This window comes from Crocodylus porosus, unplaced genomic scaffold (genome assembly GCF_001723895.1).
Source record: "Crocodylus porosus isolate Cpor-Errol unplaced genomic scaffold, CroPor_comp1, whole genome shotgun sequence".
Classification (NCBI taxonomy): Eukaryota; Metazoa; Chordata; order Crocodylia; family Crocodylidae; genus Crocodylus; species Crocodylus porosus.
In genome coordinates this window covers 39,624,623-39,641,244 of record NW_017728949.1, presented here as the reverse complement: position 1 = coordinate 39,641,244, position 16,622 = coordinate 39,624,623, and the positions used below count along the sequence as shown (strand labels likewise).

The 16,622-nt window shown below is 42.9% G+C and overlaps 1 protein-coding gene across 4 annotated transcripts in view; it reads left to right on the top strand.

Moving 5' to 3' along the window:
- The window catches only part of MTX2 (metaxin 2), a 59,433-nt gene that overhangs the window by 8,995 nt on the left and 33,816 nt on the right, over window positions 1–16,622 (top strand). For all 4 annotated transcript variants that reach the window (XM_019554253.1, XM_019554250.1, XM_019554252.1 and 1 more), the window contains exons 2-3: window positions 12,241–12,288; window positions 13,285–13,331. In XM_019554253.1, the coding sequence (XP_019409798.1) occupies window positions 12,241–12,288; window positions 13,285–13,331 (95 nt within the window). The remainder of the gene's footprint in view (window positions 1–12,240; window positions 12,289–13,284; window positions 13,332–16,622) is intronic.

Below are 16,622 nucleotides of genomic sequence, written 5' to 3'. Positions count from 1 at the left end.
GGTCAAATATGACCCATCCACCGCCACCCTCTGAGTATGACCCTTCAGCCAATCTGCAATCCATCTGACTGTGTAGGCATCCATGCCACAGTCACCTAGTTTTTTAATGAGGATGGGATGGGAGGTGGTGTCAAAGGCCTTGCTGAAGTCTAGAAAGACTTACATCCACGGCAACACCTGCATCCAATGCCTTTGTGACCTGATCATAAAAGGCAATCAGTTTGGTCTGACAAGACCTGCCCCTAATGAAACCATGCTGGTTGCCCTTGAGCATCATCCCTGAAGCCAGCCCATCACAGATGTGCTCCTTGAAGATCTCAAAGAGTTTCCCAAGGATAGAGGTAAGACTGACAGGCCTATAGTTGCCCGAGTCCTCCCTCTTCCCTTTTTTGAAGATGGGGACCACATTAGCTATCTTCCAGTCATCTGGCAGCTGGCCCGAACACCAGGAGTGCTTCCCCGACTATTCTCCCTAGCTCATTGAAGTCTGCCCTCCTGAAATCTAGGGCTGCTGCCTTGCTGCAGGCCTTTGCTGCCTTGCGCTGGATGGTGAATTCCAGCAGGCGATGATCGCAGTTGCCCAGTTTTTTAAAATTCATTCTTATTTAAGGTCTTCATTAATTATTATGAAGCAAATGTGAGCAGCATGTTAATGTGTACATTTAATTATCCTACATACTGAAAGAAACCACATATAAAAGTGAGGCTAATGATGGAAAGTGAATCAAAAGTTAGAAGCATTGACAGAAAAAGAAACTAAGAATGTAGAAGAAAATTGAAAAAATGTAAGTCTCAGCTGAGCAAAAACATAACATAGATAATGAATTTGAAGGGTGAAATCTAGAAGATAGAAATAGTGACATAGGTGCAGGAATGATGGGTATTGATAAAGTTTGACAAATTAGCATTGCCTAACAGACTTGTCCCTGGCATGACTTCTGGGGTTCAAAGAGAATTGTCACAAGCCCTGATGCATTTGTGTCTGGGCAGCCTATTAGTGGCAAGGTAATTGATAGTTGGAGAGTGTGCAGGAAGTTGAAAAAAAATAACTTGTTTGAAGTAGGGGCTGGCAACCTTTTGCTGGTTCAGGCTGCCCTTTGTGAACCATCCGTAAGTCTCTGGCCTCAAGAGCAGCTTGCACTTACCCTTGCTGCTGATTTTTTTTTTTTCCAGCTCCTCTGTAGTGAGAATAAATGCAGATGTGATAGAACAACAGGTTCTGCAGTGGAGAGGAGCATGGAGGAGGAGATTGGCAGTGTGGTGCAGCTTTTTGCCAGATACAGGCCATAGGCTGTCAAGTCTCTGATTTAAAGTACTAGAAATGTAGATGACTTGGCTACCTATTAATTCGAGAAGAACAATTCTCATGGTTAAAATGCCTCGTTTTTATTAGTTGCTGAATTGGAGTCCAAGTGAGTTGTAGGATGTAAGTCTTAAGTGCAATTGAAGGCTACGTAATTAAAAAGATATCTTTTTAGAATAGTTATAAAAAACAAAAACAAAACTAGAATGAGAAACTTGCACACTTTCTCTAGGAACAGGGAATACTGAAAGCTTTTCAAGATTTAATCTAAAAGCCCTCTGAGATTTCTTACTTTTCTATCTCTTGTTGACTACTCCTCTGTAATCCTGATCATCCTCTTTTTTTTTTTTTTTTTATAAGTAAAAGTGATAATCTCCCCTTAGGAGTCTTCAGCACCTTGTAAGATCAAAGTGTGTAAATGTGTAAGCATGTATGTGTACATGCTCTAGGCAGTTGATTCAGAAATGGGAACCAAAAGCCACAAATGTTTAGGCCAGGGGTGTAAAACTCATTTGACCCAGATCAATAGCCACAGGGCCAGATGAGTGGTGCATGGCAGGCCCTTGGCTCTCTCCCTTTCCCCTGACCTGTATACCAGGGATGTTCACAAGCTATGTGACTTGTAATTTTTGTTTCTTGCAGGAAGTATTCCAAGGATAGATTTAACTGAATAATGCAAGTTTTCCATCTGATTTAATGCACATACTTTGAACTTGAATCATGGTCCTGCAAATATCCATCAATCCTTTTTTTTTTTTTTTTTTTAAATAACTGATGTGTATTTTTGGCAAATCCCAGGGAGTTACTGACACTAGAACTTGGTTCTTGACCATTGTTAGTCTACAGTATTAGACCAATATAAAATTGATCAGAGTACCTTACTGAAATTGATCTCTGCTTCCATGTAGGTAGGTAGAACTGGCTGCTGTTCAGGCAGCTAATTCATAACTTAGTTGCACTTTTTTTTATTGATCACTACTAATGGATGTGATTTCTTTTAACTACTTTGGTTCCAAACTCACTGCATTAGTCAAGTTTATTCATGTACTTTATGTACTGCAGGTTTTAAAGTGTATTAATTACCAGTATTTTCCTATATTGATACATGCTAGCACCACTGAATTGTAAATTTTCACTGTTTTCATTTAAAAAAATAAAATTGGTAGTTTGCCTCCTATTTGATTTGTTGTGTTTAAAAAAGAGAATCTGTGTATTTTCCTTTCCTCCCTCCCTTTCCCCCTCCCCTCCCCACCTGAAGTCTGGGGAATCACAGCTGTTGGTATAGTGTTTTGGGCTGCTGTAAGCATAATTGTCAGGCTGACTACAAGACTGGTGCCAATCACAGTGGAAAAAACTATTTCAGAGTAAGATGTGGAGGATCACAATCCTCAAGTCAACCAGTAGGAAATGCTGAAGAGCAGGGCATGCCTGAAATTCCATTCCAGTGATGGGGTTGGGTATCTATGTGAAATTTGGTTTCACTGCTTGAAACCCCCTCATAATTTAGGCATGTACATCATTCTTCTTGGTATGGACATCTGGATCATACCTTTAAAACTTAACTGGAGAAGAAGAAATAACAGTGTCCATCTCATATAATAATAACCTAGTGGTTTGAAGACACTCGTTTTAATCAAGTACTAAATAAATCCACAGTAACCAGAGTTACTGCGCAGTAGTGGCAGCAAACAGCTTTTTGTGACACTGCTGCGCAGTAGCCTAATAATACTGCACAGTAGTGTATTAGCACTGTTTGCTGTGATGCACTACTGTGCAGTGTTATTAGGCAACTGCACAGTTAGTGTCTCCTGTAGATGGGCCCACTGTTCTAAAAGGTTTTAACTTAGTACATGTGGACTCTGCAAAGGTTGAGTTGAAACTCAGTATTGATGAATAAGACACTGATACTGTGTTTTTTTGTTTTTTAACATGCATACTAAGCTTATTACAATTTTCGGTAATCAGTATTTATTAATTAGAGCCAAAGCAGCTCTCAAATGGCCTGCTGTTTAGCTTCTCTGATCACTGCAATACTCCCTCTGAATTGTCAGTTTCCCCTTGCTCTTGTATCAGTATTCGTGAAGTTCAGTAATAACTTGTTCTTTATAAGGTCAACTCAGTTCCTTTATAATGTAAGCTAGTGATGATGGAAGCTGTCTATTTTATTAAGATATGATGTTATTGGCACACTGTATGGGTCACTTTGATCTGAAGACTTTAAAAGGTGGGTGTATGTCATGTTGGTTTCTTTTCTTTTGCTCTTGCCAGTGTTGTAATGGTCTTGGTTAGCTGAGGAATTAACATTTACAGACCAGAAGAATCTTGTTGCTGAAGGGTAAACTGGATTTGACTTCATTAGTGCACAAATGATAAGTTTTGTGTAGAGTTATTATCGCATTAATCAACTTGATGGATTGGAAATATGACAGAACTGAAGCAGCGTGTAATATTAGTGCCTATTATTCTACAAATTATGTCTTCACCTACATTCATAAGCCAAGAGTCATGCTGTACATTTAAAAAAAGAACAAAAAAGTTTCTTTTATTCTGGAAACACTTGACATTTCTCTATTGTTGCTGCTTTTTTTTTTTTATTTCTCTTTAGATCTTATAACATGGGGGAATTAGCCTTCCTGAGATGTGAATTGTGGTTTGTGATTAAATGAAGATAGCGCTGGTATTCTAAATGTTATTTTAAGTGTAGTATTAATATAAATCCAGGATGGGTTTTTTGTGTGTCCCCCACCCCCCCCCAATTTAACATGGTGGGGGAGCCCCTTGTCTTGGATTTGAGTATCTGACTCTGAGCCTGGGTCGGGGTCGGAGTCCTGCTCACAACAACCACCTGCCCTCCCCCTGATCCTTCTGTCTCTTTACTCCTTCAGTATTATCAGGTGCAGCTCCAGCTTTGGTTGGATTCCCTCCTTGGGCACAGAGTGCATAAAAACATTGTCCACTGCTTGGCCAATCAGCAGTGGTGCAGCTTCAGTCCCAGGAGGCTTCTGCTTGGCCAAGCAGTGGCCATGTCTTTGTGTGCTCCGTGGCTAAGGAGGGACTGGAGCAGGGGCGGCACTTGACAGTATGAGTGTGTGGGGAGAAGGGCAGAGGCTGTGTGGAGCAGCAGAGGGCAGGTGCCAGGAGGTGGGTGGGCAGGCTTCAAGGGAAAAGTGTGGGGAAGGAGGGGCAGAGGATATGGAGGATACCTGGCACCCTAACAGGCACTTGACCTGCCCCCTTGCTGCTGCTGCTTTCCCTGCTGTAATTACCTTCTGATAATTAGATTCGATACCTGGAAATCTATAACAAATAGACATTTTCCATATATGGTAAAAGCTCTGTTATCCGGCATACCCTGGGAATGGGGGATGCCGGATAACAAAATATGCTGGTTAATTGAGCAGCCCTGGCTTCTGCTTCTCCTGCTGCGTCTGGGGCGTCCCTCCGCCCCTCCTGTGGCATTGCTGTCCCTCCCGCTGCATTACCGCCCATCCTACAGGCCCCATGGGACAGGGAGGCGGGTCCCACACAGCCCCACGCAGCTTGTTATGCCCCCAGGTTGTGGGGTCTCAGCAGTGCAGGCTGCTTTGCTCCTGGCTGTGGGGGCTCAGAAAAACTGAAAGTGCCATGGTGGGCACTTGCAGTTTCACTTTATCTTACAAGCCAGCATGCCAGTTAGTAGAGCATGCCAGCTTGTAAAAGCTGTGCTATCTGGCATCTGACCTATATATGTAATCTAATCGTTGGAGGGTTGTCTTTTTAAATGCGAAGTAGCCTTGGATTTTGGTAAAGATGTCAGTAATGCATCTATCCTTCTGTACTTGGGTGCTTGCAAGTACCACAGGATGTTTGCAGTGTCATAGCGTCAATCTAAACCTGCCTCCCAAATCAGAATATTTAACGATTGCTGATAGGGTGCTTACAAGGTACAGGGTGAATAATAATCGTGATAAAGGGGAATTGAAGTATAAATGTTTAATTTCATGATTCTAATTTAGTTCAATAAGTGTATTGGCCTTTGAAAAGGTACTCCTTGTGTTGTTACCTCAGTAACTCTTGCAGCATGTGGTCCAATGTGCAAGGTTCTAAGGTAGATATTACAAGATGTGTTTTAGGGTATGTGAGTAATAGATTACAGGTAACCTCCACTTGACGCTTGTTTTTTAGGAACTAATTAAGAGTGCTAAGTGAAATGAGTGTTCAAATGACCCATGATGGCGACTGCAAGTGTTTTTAATGACCCAAGATAGTGACTGCAAGCATTATAATGAAATGTGCTGAACAGTAGGTGGAATCGGGTATCAATTTAAAATAAGCGTTATAATGAAACAGCTCTAAGTGAAATGGCATTAAACAGGGGTTGCCTGTATGGAGTTTATTTCAAAGCAGCTAGGTTTTTGAAATCCAGGAATAAGAAATTAGCAAGCAAAGCTTGTTACTGCTTAAGTAGCCTGTGTGAAACAAATGACAACCTTGATGTAATTCTTATGGACAAAAGTCCCCATTATCCAAGCACCATCACATTTCGCAACTATGACCTGTGTTCATAGATTCATAGAAAATTAGGGTTGGAAGGGACTTAAGGAGGTCATCTAGTCCAACCCTCTGCTTAAAGCAGGGCCATCCCCAACTATATAATCTCAGCCAAGTTTTTGTATAGCTGAGTCTTAACAAACTTCAAGGATGGAGAGTCCACAACCTCTCTGGGTAACCTGTTCCAGTGCTTTACTACCCTCCTAGTGAGAAAGTTCTTCCTAATACAGGGGTAGACAAAATATGGCAGGTCTTTGTCTAGCCTGCAGAGTGTCCCTCAGGCCCCTGGCCCAGGCATAATCCAGCTGTGGCAAGTTCTGCCTCCCCCTGGGCACACAGTAGGGTTGGGGCAGCTCTGCAGCTAGTTGCCTTTCTACGCAGCCCAGGTAGCAGGAGGCTTCTTCCAGTTGCCACCACTGCTAGCCTCAGTCCTGCAGGCCTGGAGGGACCTGTGCTGTACAGCTCTGACCCCGTGCCCACTTTGGGCTCATCCGCCCAGGCTCAGCAGCAGCAGTACAAGACGGAAGCTGCTGCTCAGCATGGGGGGGGGAAAGTGGTCCCTGCTCCATGCTGCCACCTGGCCATTCCTGCTGCAGCTGCCTGGAGCCCACACCACATGGGACTGCCCTGCATCTCTGCTGCCACTCCTGCCCCACCAGGCTGCCTGGAGACAGCAGCAGCAGTACAAGACGGAAGCTGCTGCTCAGCATGGGGGGGGGGAAGTGGTCCCTGCTCCATGCTGCCACCTGGCCATTCCTGCTGCAGCTGCCTGGAGCCCACACCACATGGGACTGCCCTGCATCTCTGCTGCCTTCACTGCTTCCTCCACGCTGTCCCACGGGGTACCGGTAGCCATGCAGAGCAGTCTTGGGGCAGGCCTGCACGGGTTCTGGCAGCTGTAGCAGGGAACTGCTGGCAGCGGGAGGGGGAGGAATAGGAGGAGGTTTTCCCCCTGTGCTGAGCAGCAGCTTTCGTCTTGTACTGCTGCTGCTGAGCCTGGATGGGTGAGCCTGGAGCAGAAATGGGGCATGCTAAGTTGGGGCTGTACAGTGTGGGTCCCTGCCAGTACCACAGGGCTGGAGCCAGTGGCAGCAACAGCTGGAAGGAGCTGCCACCACCTGGGCTGCCTAGAAAGGCACTCCAGCTGTGGAGCTACCCCAGCTGACTGCATGCCCAGGGAGTGGCAGGATGTGCCTCTGCTGGGTGGTATGGGGGTGGGCTGGATTGGGGCTGTGCACGGGTTCCGAGTGATCTGCTCTGGGGAGGGTGAGTCCGAAGCAGATGGAGGGTGCGCTGGGGTTGTGAATTGCTGGTGGTGGGAGGGTGCATGGGCTCCAGGATGTTGCAGGATGGGGGTGAATGCTGACTGATTTGGGGGGTACGGGTGGAGGTCCTATGCATACACCACCATACCTCCCATGCAGATCCCACAAACTCTCCCCTGCAAACCCCACAACCACCCCCTCCCTGCCCACAAACACTGTACCTACCCATCCCTACCTCCACATGCACCCCCTATACTCCCCCCTGCGTGCCTCTGGGGGGAGCCCCACTCTACCACACCCTCCCCCCAGCCATACACCCCAGAAACCCCATACCCACCCACCCACACACATCCCCACAAATCCACATCCCATCATCCCCACATCCATACCCCACACCCCTCCACATTCCCCTACAGTATACAAGAGTAAGATTTCATTTTGAGCTATTATGCAATCACCTGTGTATACGCCACAAAAACAAGTCGGAACAAAAATATTTTTTTAAATGAAATTAAAATATATTATTGTTGATGTTTGATTTTCAGTATATAATTTGTTGTTTTTTTTCTGGTTGCAAGATGGCAAATGCCTTTCCCTAAAGGAATATTTGTGGGGGCAAGTGGAGGGACTTCTGGTAGAAAAGGTCAGGGTTAAGGGGTGGGACTTCTGGTCCCAAGATCACAACCAGGGGACGGGGTGACTGTCAAGGGGTGGAGTTACATGCGGCCCTGACAGATTGCAGAGAATGCATTAAGCAGCCCTCCAGCCGGAATAATTGCCCACCTCTGTCCTAATATCTAACTTAAACTTCCCTTGCTGCAACTTGAGACCATTGCTCCTGGTTCTGTCATCTGCCACCACTGGGAACAGTCCAGCTCCATCCTCTTTTGAACCCCCTTTCCGGTAGTTGAAGGCAGCTGTTAAATACTCCCTCAGTTCTCTCTTCTTCAGACTAAATAAGCCCTGTTCCCTCAGCCTCCTCAGAAGTCATGTGCCCCAGCCCTCTAACCATTTTCGTTGTTCTTCACTTGACTCTCTCCAATTTGTCTATATCCTTTCTGTAGTGGGTGCTGAGATTTGGGTACTGAATTATGGTATTATTGTCTCTTTTGGGGGTAGTTACTGTAGATCAGAATTTGAGGTATATGGCAAACTTCCTGTCTATGCTGTATCTTGGTGCTGTCTAACTTCTGGACCCCTAGGGTCTCCCCTGCCACTTGGGCTGCCTAGACTTACTCTCAGTACTTGGTTCTTTTTGTGACTTAGGTAGCCTGGATTTCCCCCTTGCTGCATATACAGCACCCTCCTGCTGCCTGTCTCCACCCTGCCCCACCCCAAGGAGTGGAGGCAGGAAGCAGACACTGGAGAAGGGAATAAGAGCCTTGTTACTTCTGGCAGCTTAGGTGACTGAGTGGTGGGGACAGCACCAGTTAGATGGGAGCTTAAGGGCTGCACGTTAACTTGTGCATGTTAACCCCTGCATGCAACCCAGTTGGATAGCCCTTGCTGTGTCTAATCTAACATTGGAGATGTATTGTTGCATGGCCAGTGAGTAGTAAGGTAGCCTAAGACAATTGTTGCACTTTCCTCTGACAAGTTGCACTGTGTTTTTTTACATTGCTAATAGTTTAGGGACTATATAGGCAACCCCTGCTTAGCGCTCTCAATTGGTTCCTGAAAAACTGAGTGTTAAGCAAAACCAAAAGTATTTGACGATCCAAGATGGTGACCGCAAGTGTTTTTAATGACCCAAGATGGCGACTGTGAACATTATAACGAAGCTTGCTGAGCACTAAATGAAATCAGGTATCTATTTAAAATGAGTGTCGTAGCGAAATAGCGTTAAACGAAACAACGTTAAGCGGGGTTGTCTGTACATGCAGTGAAGTTTAGTGTCTGGTATCTGGTCTTAAGATGACAACCCTTTATATTTACAACATTATACCGAAGACTATAATTTAGACTTCTGAACAGCACCATCAGTCATTGCATAAGATAGGTGATAGAAAAATGTTACCTTCACCAGTTGCCATATGCTGTGGGCAAACCTATACCTTCAGTGATGGAGTGTTATTAAGTCTCCCTTAGATGTGCAAAGATGCTGGTATTTGGATGCAGAACTGTACAGGGTGTAAACTCAGTTGGACCTTAGCATGAAGTTAATGTCTGAATACACTGCAATACTTAACTTCAACCACAAATGATAGAAACCACTAACTTAATTTTATTCTTTCAACACTATTTTCTTGCATCAATCACTTACCTTTCTTCTCCCCAAAACTGTGGTGCATGTATTAAGCAGGGAAGATGACTTTCTGCTTGGAATAGAATCACTCTGCTTGGATTCTTACTCTGCAGTACAGCAGCTCTGGTGTTACTATTTAGGTAGCTGAGGGAGTCAATTGTCTTAATCATAGAAAATTAAAATTGGAAGGGACCTCCAGAGGTTATCTAGTCCAACCCCCTGCTCAAAGCAGGATCATCCTCAACTATCTCATCCTGGCTGAGGCTTTGTTTAGATGGGTCTTAAAAACCTCCCAAGAAGGAGATTCCACAACCTCTCTGGGTAGCCTGTTCCAATGCTTTACTACTCATTATTCTTTGCTCCATAGGTGTAAATGATAGTATCTCTTTTGTAATTGGCTTGATGTTCACTAATCAAGCCCTTCTAGAGCCAATTTTGCTCTTTGCTAGCTGCTCCTGATTTGTCTCCTTCTGTTTCCCAGACCTGGAAGGTTTTTAGCTCTACCATGGAGATCAGTCTTTAGCAGCTAAAGTGTCAGCTTTAGTTAAGTGGAAAAAAGAAAGGTGAGTTAGCTGAAGGTTAGGCTCTGTCCCTTCTCTGTGCAGCCATAACTCTTTGAAATTCTCCCCTGCTCTTCATTCTGTCTTTACAAGGTGGTATATATCATATCTTGGGGTGTATTGTATGCTATAAAATACAGTATTTCAGCTACCTCCAGACTTGACGGGCTATTTCTATTTCAGCTTGAATCTGATGATTCCAAGCTACAGATGTTCAGGTAAAGTTTGGGGATTTAGAAATGGGCCCAAATCACAAACTCAGATGATCATTACACTGCTGCCATACAGCATACCATACAGCATTCTGCTGGCACAAATGTGATTCAGGATGCCCCTTATTTTGGCAGTTGGAAAAGGTAAAAGTAGTAGAAAGTTAGGGATGGAAGAGACTTCAGAAATTCATATAGTCCAACTCCCTGCTCAAAGCCGGACCATCCTCAACATCGTTATAGCCAAGGCTTTGTCTAGCGTGGTCTTACAAGCCTCCAAGGATGGAGATTCTACATCCTCTATGGGTAACTTGTGTCAGTGCTTTACTACCCTCTTAGTGAGAAAAAATGTGGTCCTGTGGGCTAATATGGCTATGGTATGCCAGTGGCATGCAAGGGAGAGATGTGGCTAGCATCATGTCTTTGCCTTCCCACCCTGACTAATCAGGTTCCTACGTACAGCTGGGGTGACCTGAGGTGGGAATTCAGAGGCGAGCTCTGTCAATATTTTGGCAGTATTTCTTATGATAGTTAGATAGTTGAGGTATTGCCAGTTTTCAGAGGTTACTAATACCCTTCTAACTCTTTTATAGCAATGCAAGCAGTACTTGGTTTACTGCATATGGTAGTAGTGTACTTAATTTTCTCATTTCCATCAACTCTTGCCATGTAATTTAGATAGACTTACACTAATCTTATTAAATAAAACAAAGACAGTGTAGTGTACCTGATGCCACAAACTTAATAGCTAAAAGTAATCTATCACAAGAATTTTTACTCCAGGGCACAAACTTTAATGGATGGGTGTAAAAACAGTAAATGCTATAATAAAACAAAACATTTCTTTATGACACTTGGATGTGATTAGTTGCTTTCTCATGCCCATATTGGTATAGCTCCAGTAGCCTTTGTGTGTGCATGTTAAGGGTAGTGGTGACCTTTGTAAAACTGTGTATACCATATTACAAGCTTTACAGTCCTGTCCTACTTCCATAAAATCTTAAGTTAATACTTCAGGAGTAGGAGAAAAGAATGTTAATTATAGAATCATGCAGTGTTTTCCTTAGAGTTCTGAGTTCTGCAGCCAAAGTGACACAAAGAATGACCTTTTCGTAGTTGGTGGCAGGCTTCTACTTTGCTGTACGTGTAGTCATTTATAGACCTGATTGATTTAAAATCTTAGTTTGGTGAATAGAATGTTAATGTTCACAGCTAGCCAGCTTTGTGAACAAGTAAAACTTGAATTGGTAATAAAAAATCAATACCTGAAATGTGTTTAACAAAGAAATTGGTCATTCTGTTGTCATAGTGTTAAGAAGCAAAACCAGCTCTAGTACATTGGTACTGATATATAATTTGTTTCATCTCATACGTTTACGTGGTGCATAATTGATTGATGAAGCACAGGTCCTCAGATGAAATGTTCTGTCCTGTGTTCCCCTTTTCCCTCCCTTGACACATTCTTTAAAAAAAAAAAAAAAAGTAAAGACTATTCTCCAGGACTCCAAAATATATGTACAAGGCACTTGCATTGGCATCCAGTCTTTGGGGTGTGTGCCTCCTAAAGGTCCTAAGCACTTACTGACTTGTTATAAGGCACTGAATCAAAATCCATCATTTAAAAGGCAAAGGTTTTTGACCCAAAACAAATTCTTTTAGCTGTGTTTTGAGGGTGCCTTCTGTGCCAGTACTTCTGTACATCTATTCTGTTCTTAAGAAAATATTTTTGTCTTTTAGCTTTTATATCACTGTTCTTCTGAATGGGCAGAATAACTAGCTGCTAGTGTGTTTGTGATGGGAGTATATACATGAACTCTCCTATGTTGGAGGAAGGGGGGATTACTGCTTCAGTTTTGTATTTTCAAGACCACTTTGACTTACCTTTTGTATGAGGGAAGTTTCAGCCTTCCATTGGGGGGGGAGGGGAGAGAGGAGGGATTCAGGTATTTCCCTTTTCCCTATTTACTCCCTCTGAGTAGGACAGGGAAGAATGGGCTATTATTAAGGTAGATTAAATTGTACATCTACATTTCCAGTTTCTCTTTTAGGTAACATTCATGTTCAGTTCACATCTGCTGGCACATTGTTGGTTGGCTTGCTTAATTATGAATTCCTTTTCTTTCAACAGCTGCAGAACCTTGGCCTGAAAATGCTGCATTGTATCAGCAAATGAAGGGTGGGTATTTCTAGTTTTTGCAATTAACAATGACTTTATTTTTAAAAACACATTAAATATGCAGTAGCCTAATTAACTGCAAGGAAACTGTTAAGAGATTCCTTTGTGTTGTTTGTCTGGTCAGAGGTTTTAGCTGTGCTTCCATCTGCCAATATAAACCAGCTATTCATGGCCTATAAGGTCCTTGGTTTATTATTGACTCATTATATTGGCTGCTGTAGGCAGTGTAAAATGATGTGGTTGCAGGCACAGTTGGCAGATTTACTGCACCAATAGCTGAGGCAGCAGATTTTTGAAGTCTTGTGGTAAAGTGGGCTCTCAGTAAAAAGGAACTGTTAAAATGTATAGGCTAGGATGGTTCAGGCTCCCTTTAGCAGCTCTTCATATATCATCAGATCACATTATGGCCCCCATTTGGGGCTCAGCAGCCTGCTACAGTTGTCAGAAGACTGCAAAGTAATGAAGACTAATAGGTAGCAGCCCTAGTCTTCTAAGCATGGAATTTTTATTGCAGCGAACTTGTCATCTTTCTTTTGTGTGACAGACCTAGACACAGTGTGCAATATTAACTGCAAGCCGTTTTATAGGTTCCTGAATGCTTTTACTTTTTAGCTGGAGGAGTTGGGAAGATACTATTTTACTTTGATTGGGAAAGGAATAATTGGGATAAAATTCACGCATTTGTGTGCGTCTGAAGTGGGGGAATAATGGTTTTTAATTGCACAGCACCGATTAAAAAATATATAGTAGGAAATTCCAGAAGAATTCCTGGTATATTTTAAATTCATACCACAAGTTTTCTAGTCCAGCAGTATAATGTTAATGGGGTGTATGTTCCTTGGTAAAATATTTGACTTTTAAAATTTGTATATTAAAAAAAAAAACAAAAAAACCAACCCTCAACCCCCCCCCCCCAAACCTCGAGTATTATTTAAGTATACGCAGCTAAACCAGCATTATTTCCTTTAATTATGTTCTTTCATTTTCTTTCTGCAGAGGAGCAAATTTTGCTTTCTGATAATGCATCTTGTCTTGCTGTTCAGGTAAAGCAATATTTTCTATACTAGAGATGTTTTGTGTGTTTTTGAAGAATTAATTCTCAATAAATTTAAGCTTTTTCTTTTATTGAGGAGAGTCTGTCTATCTAAATCCCTCTTTTAATGGCATCCCAGGATGCAGTGTAATTTTTCAAGTTGAAATTAGTGAAAGACCAAAAGGAATATAAAATGTTTTCAACCCTGTAATGCCTGTGCATGTGCTCATATTTTAAATCTGTTTATAATATGAACTTGACACGGTACTGGTAACTTATCTTTGACCTTCATTGTGGTTGTTTCCAGTTAATCTCATCATTTTGGAAGCTGTTTTTGCAGAGGAGCATTTTCCAAAGGCCCCTTCTTTTTTCTTGCTGGTTCCTTTATTCTCAAAGCTAATATCCCCAAGTCGCAAGGAATTTCTTTCATGTAATTGGCATCACATTAAAGTAATTTTTCTGACATGATCCGTCCAGTTCCACCATACAAACGGCTAAGATTCAGTTTGTATTAGAGGTAGTTCTTATAATTGAAATGCTTACTGCTGTAATTGGGTTTAATAGCATCTCTGTTCCTGTGGAGTTAGTGTGAACACCATTAACATGTTAGGTTTAGTGACTGCAGAGATTGAGGGAATGTTTCCCCATTAGAAGAAGTTGGGTCTGGATTTAGGATCCAGATGCCTTGTTCCAGGGGGAACACCCTCAGATCGACCATGACCTTTCCATTTGATAATAGGCAAATTTATTGATACACAGTGATAACAGAAAAGAAACAATACAAGCAGTCAAGCAATTCTATATACAACCAATCCTAGGGCTGTTATCAGAGTGAGGAGGCATCTGGTCAGGATGCAGTTTTCACTCTGAGGCTTTCTTAGGTGTCAGATGTCAGCAGTCTGGGATGCCAAGGCCCACAGCGCCCCTCCAGTGTGGTGGATGAGATGAGCTGGTGGTGTGTCCTCTGTCTGTGGTGGTTTTGGGGACCCCTCCTAAGGATAGGGACCCTGAACCCAGGCCCCTTCTTGGAACCCCTCTTGAGGAGAAGGAGAATGGGGTGGGGAAGGGGGAATGGGACCCTTTGTTACTCTCAAGTCTGCTTTTGTATTCGTTTTCCTTCCTCATGACTTCTAATGACTCTGCATCTGTAGCTATCACTGATTGGTCTCTGTGTAGTTGCCATATGTCCATGTAGTTCATCACATGCGCACATCCTGATTTTTTTCTTTCTGGGCCTTCTCCTAATTTGGTCTGTTCTCCCAAAACCGGGACCTGAGGGCCCCCTGCTCTGAGGCCTCGTTAGCTGGTGTCACCTTGTCTCGTGTTAATGGAACAGTATGGTACATTCTTCCAGTTTCTCAGTTTGTGTGTCTATCCATTGGCCTTGTTATGTTAGAAAGCCTGCTTCTAAAGGCTGAGAAACTCTGCATGTGAAACCCTGGTTTTTAGAAATCAGTTAACCCCTGCTGTGTATCCTGGGTCTGTCTGTCTGTTTCCAAAAAACAATCTTTTAAATACCATTTTTAAGCTATCAGAAAATAAGTCATGCCTTGTGGTGATCTGCATATATATAAAGTTGCTCTTCTCCGAAGTAGCTTTGCTTCTACTTTCTGGAAAAGGGTCGCTTTATACCCTCACGTCTGTGTGCTTATCACGGGTGGTTCAGTCTTTTTGCACACCTAATTCATGTAGCCTTTTGGGGTGTTCTCTATTAACCTAGAAGGCAGTACCTTGTTTGGTTAGAAAGGGATGTATAGAGCTAGCAAAGATGTCAATCAGATGTTCAATATTATTTGGACACTAACAATCCCCTCTGACAAAGATTTATTTTTTTTTAAGGTGGCCATCTAGAAAATACCCATGTTATAACAGTTAGTCCTGTTGGTAGCAGAGAAGGACCTTGCTGCTTTGATAGATGGACAAGTCTTGTGTTTAGTTCAGAAAAACAGATGCCACTGTTTTATCCTTCTGTCTGGTGCAATGTCTTAAATCATTCCTTGAGGGAGAGAAATAAGTACATTTGTTGAGCATTTCATCACTTGATCTCAGTGTTTATTTTAACTCCAGAAATGCTCTTTTTTCCCCCCTCGTTCTCATGAATTTTCTTCCCATTCATCAAGCTCACAGGTGTGGCTTCTGTTTTTTCTAAACAAAACAAAAATTTCCTTTTCTAATGTAGCATTTTGCTTTAGTATTTCCATTCTATTGTTATCCTACACATGTCACTTAGATGATAAATTAACCATAATATATTGAAGAAAAACAAACATTTTTAATACTTTTTGGCCTGACAACAGATAGTAGCCATGACTATAAATATGACTTTGGCAGATATCTGATTGAAATTTTATGGAACAATTTTCCTCTGTACAGGAAAATGATATCAGTGTAGAAGAATCTGTATGTTACACCCTTGTGATCTCAAAGCATAGGCTTCCATCAACATGCTGGATTATTTTCTAAGGTTTATTGAAATCTGTAACAAAAATTAGCTTAATAATCAGGAAGCTTTGAACATTGATTTACTGGACATGTTTTGTATTAGGCAACTTTCTGATTGCTAGTCAGAAAATTTTAAGAACAAAGCGGACTTTTCATAGCTACTGTGATTTACTTTGGTTCTGTGACTTTTTTTGAGAGAGAGACTAGCAGTGTAGATGTGTGACTAGGACAGGGGTCGGCAACCCTAGGCATGGGTGCCAGAGCATGGCAGTGCCCCAGGGCGGACGGAAGGGGCTGGGCTGTGCTGCCACAACAAGGATTGGGTCCCTTGTGGCTCCCCCGTTGTCTGCCCTGGCACTCCAAGATCTTGTAAGTCAAGGTTGTAGCTGTTTTTGGCACTCTGCCCAAAAATGTTGCTGACTGCTGGGCTAGGATGAGAGAAAACTAATACTTGAGATTTCTTTTCTTGGTATATCTGTAAAACTTTCTTTTTCTTCCCCTTCCCACCCCCCAAAGCTTTATCAGTGACATTTGACTGGCTACTGGCATGCAGGCTACAGATCGCGGCTCCGGAGCAAGCTGCCCACATTCTTGGCGGCTCCGGAGCAGCCCCTGCGCTGCTCAGCTATGCATGCTGCCGGCGCAACTGAGGTCTCCATGGAGACTGGCACAAGCCATGTGGGCAGGGTGGCTGGGAAATGGAGTTGCTGGCAGCCCGGCGGTTCCCCTATTCCTGGTTTAGGTCAAAACCACAAACTTGTAATAATTTAATTTTGAACTATACCAAGTACTTCTAGAAATCTTCTTTTCATAACGGTTCCTTTTTGAGTCTGTCTTGGTTGGCTTCCAAAGAACACAC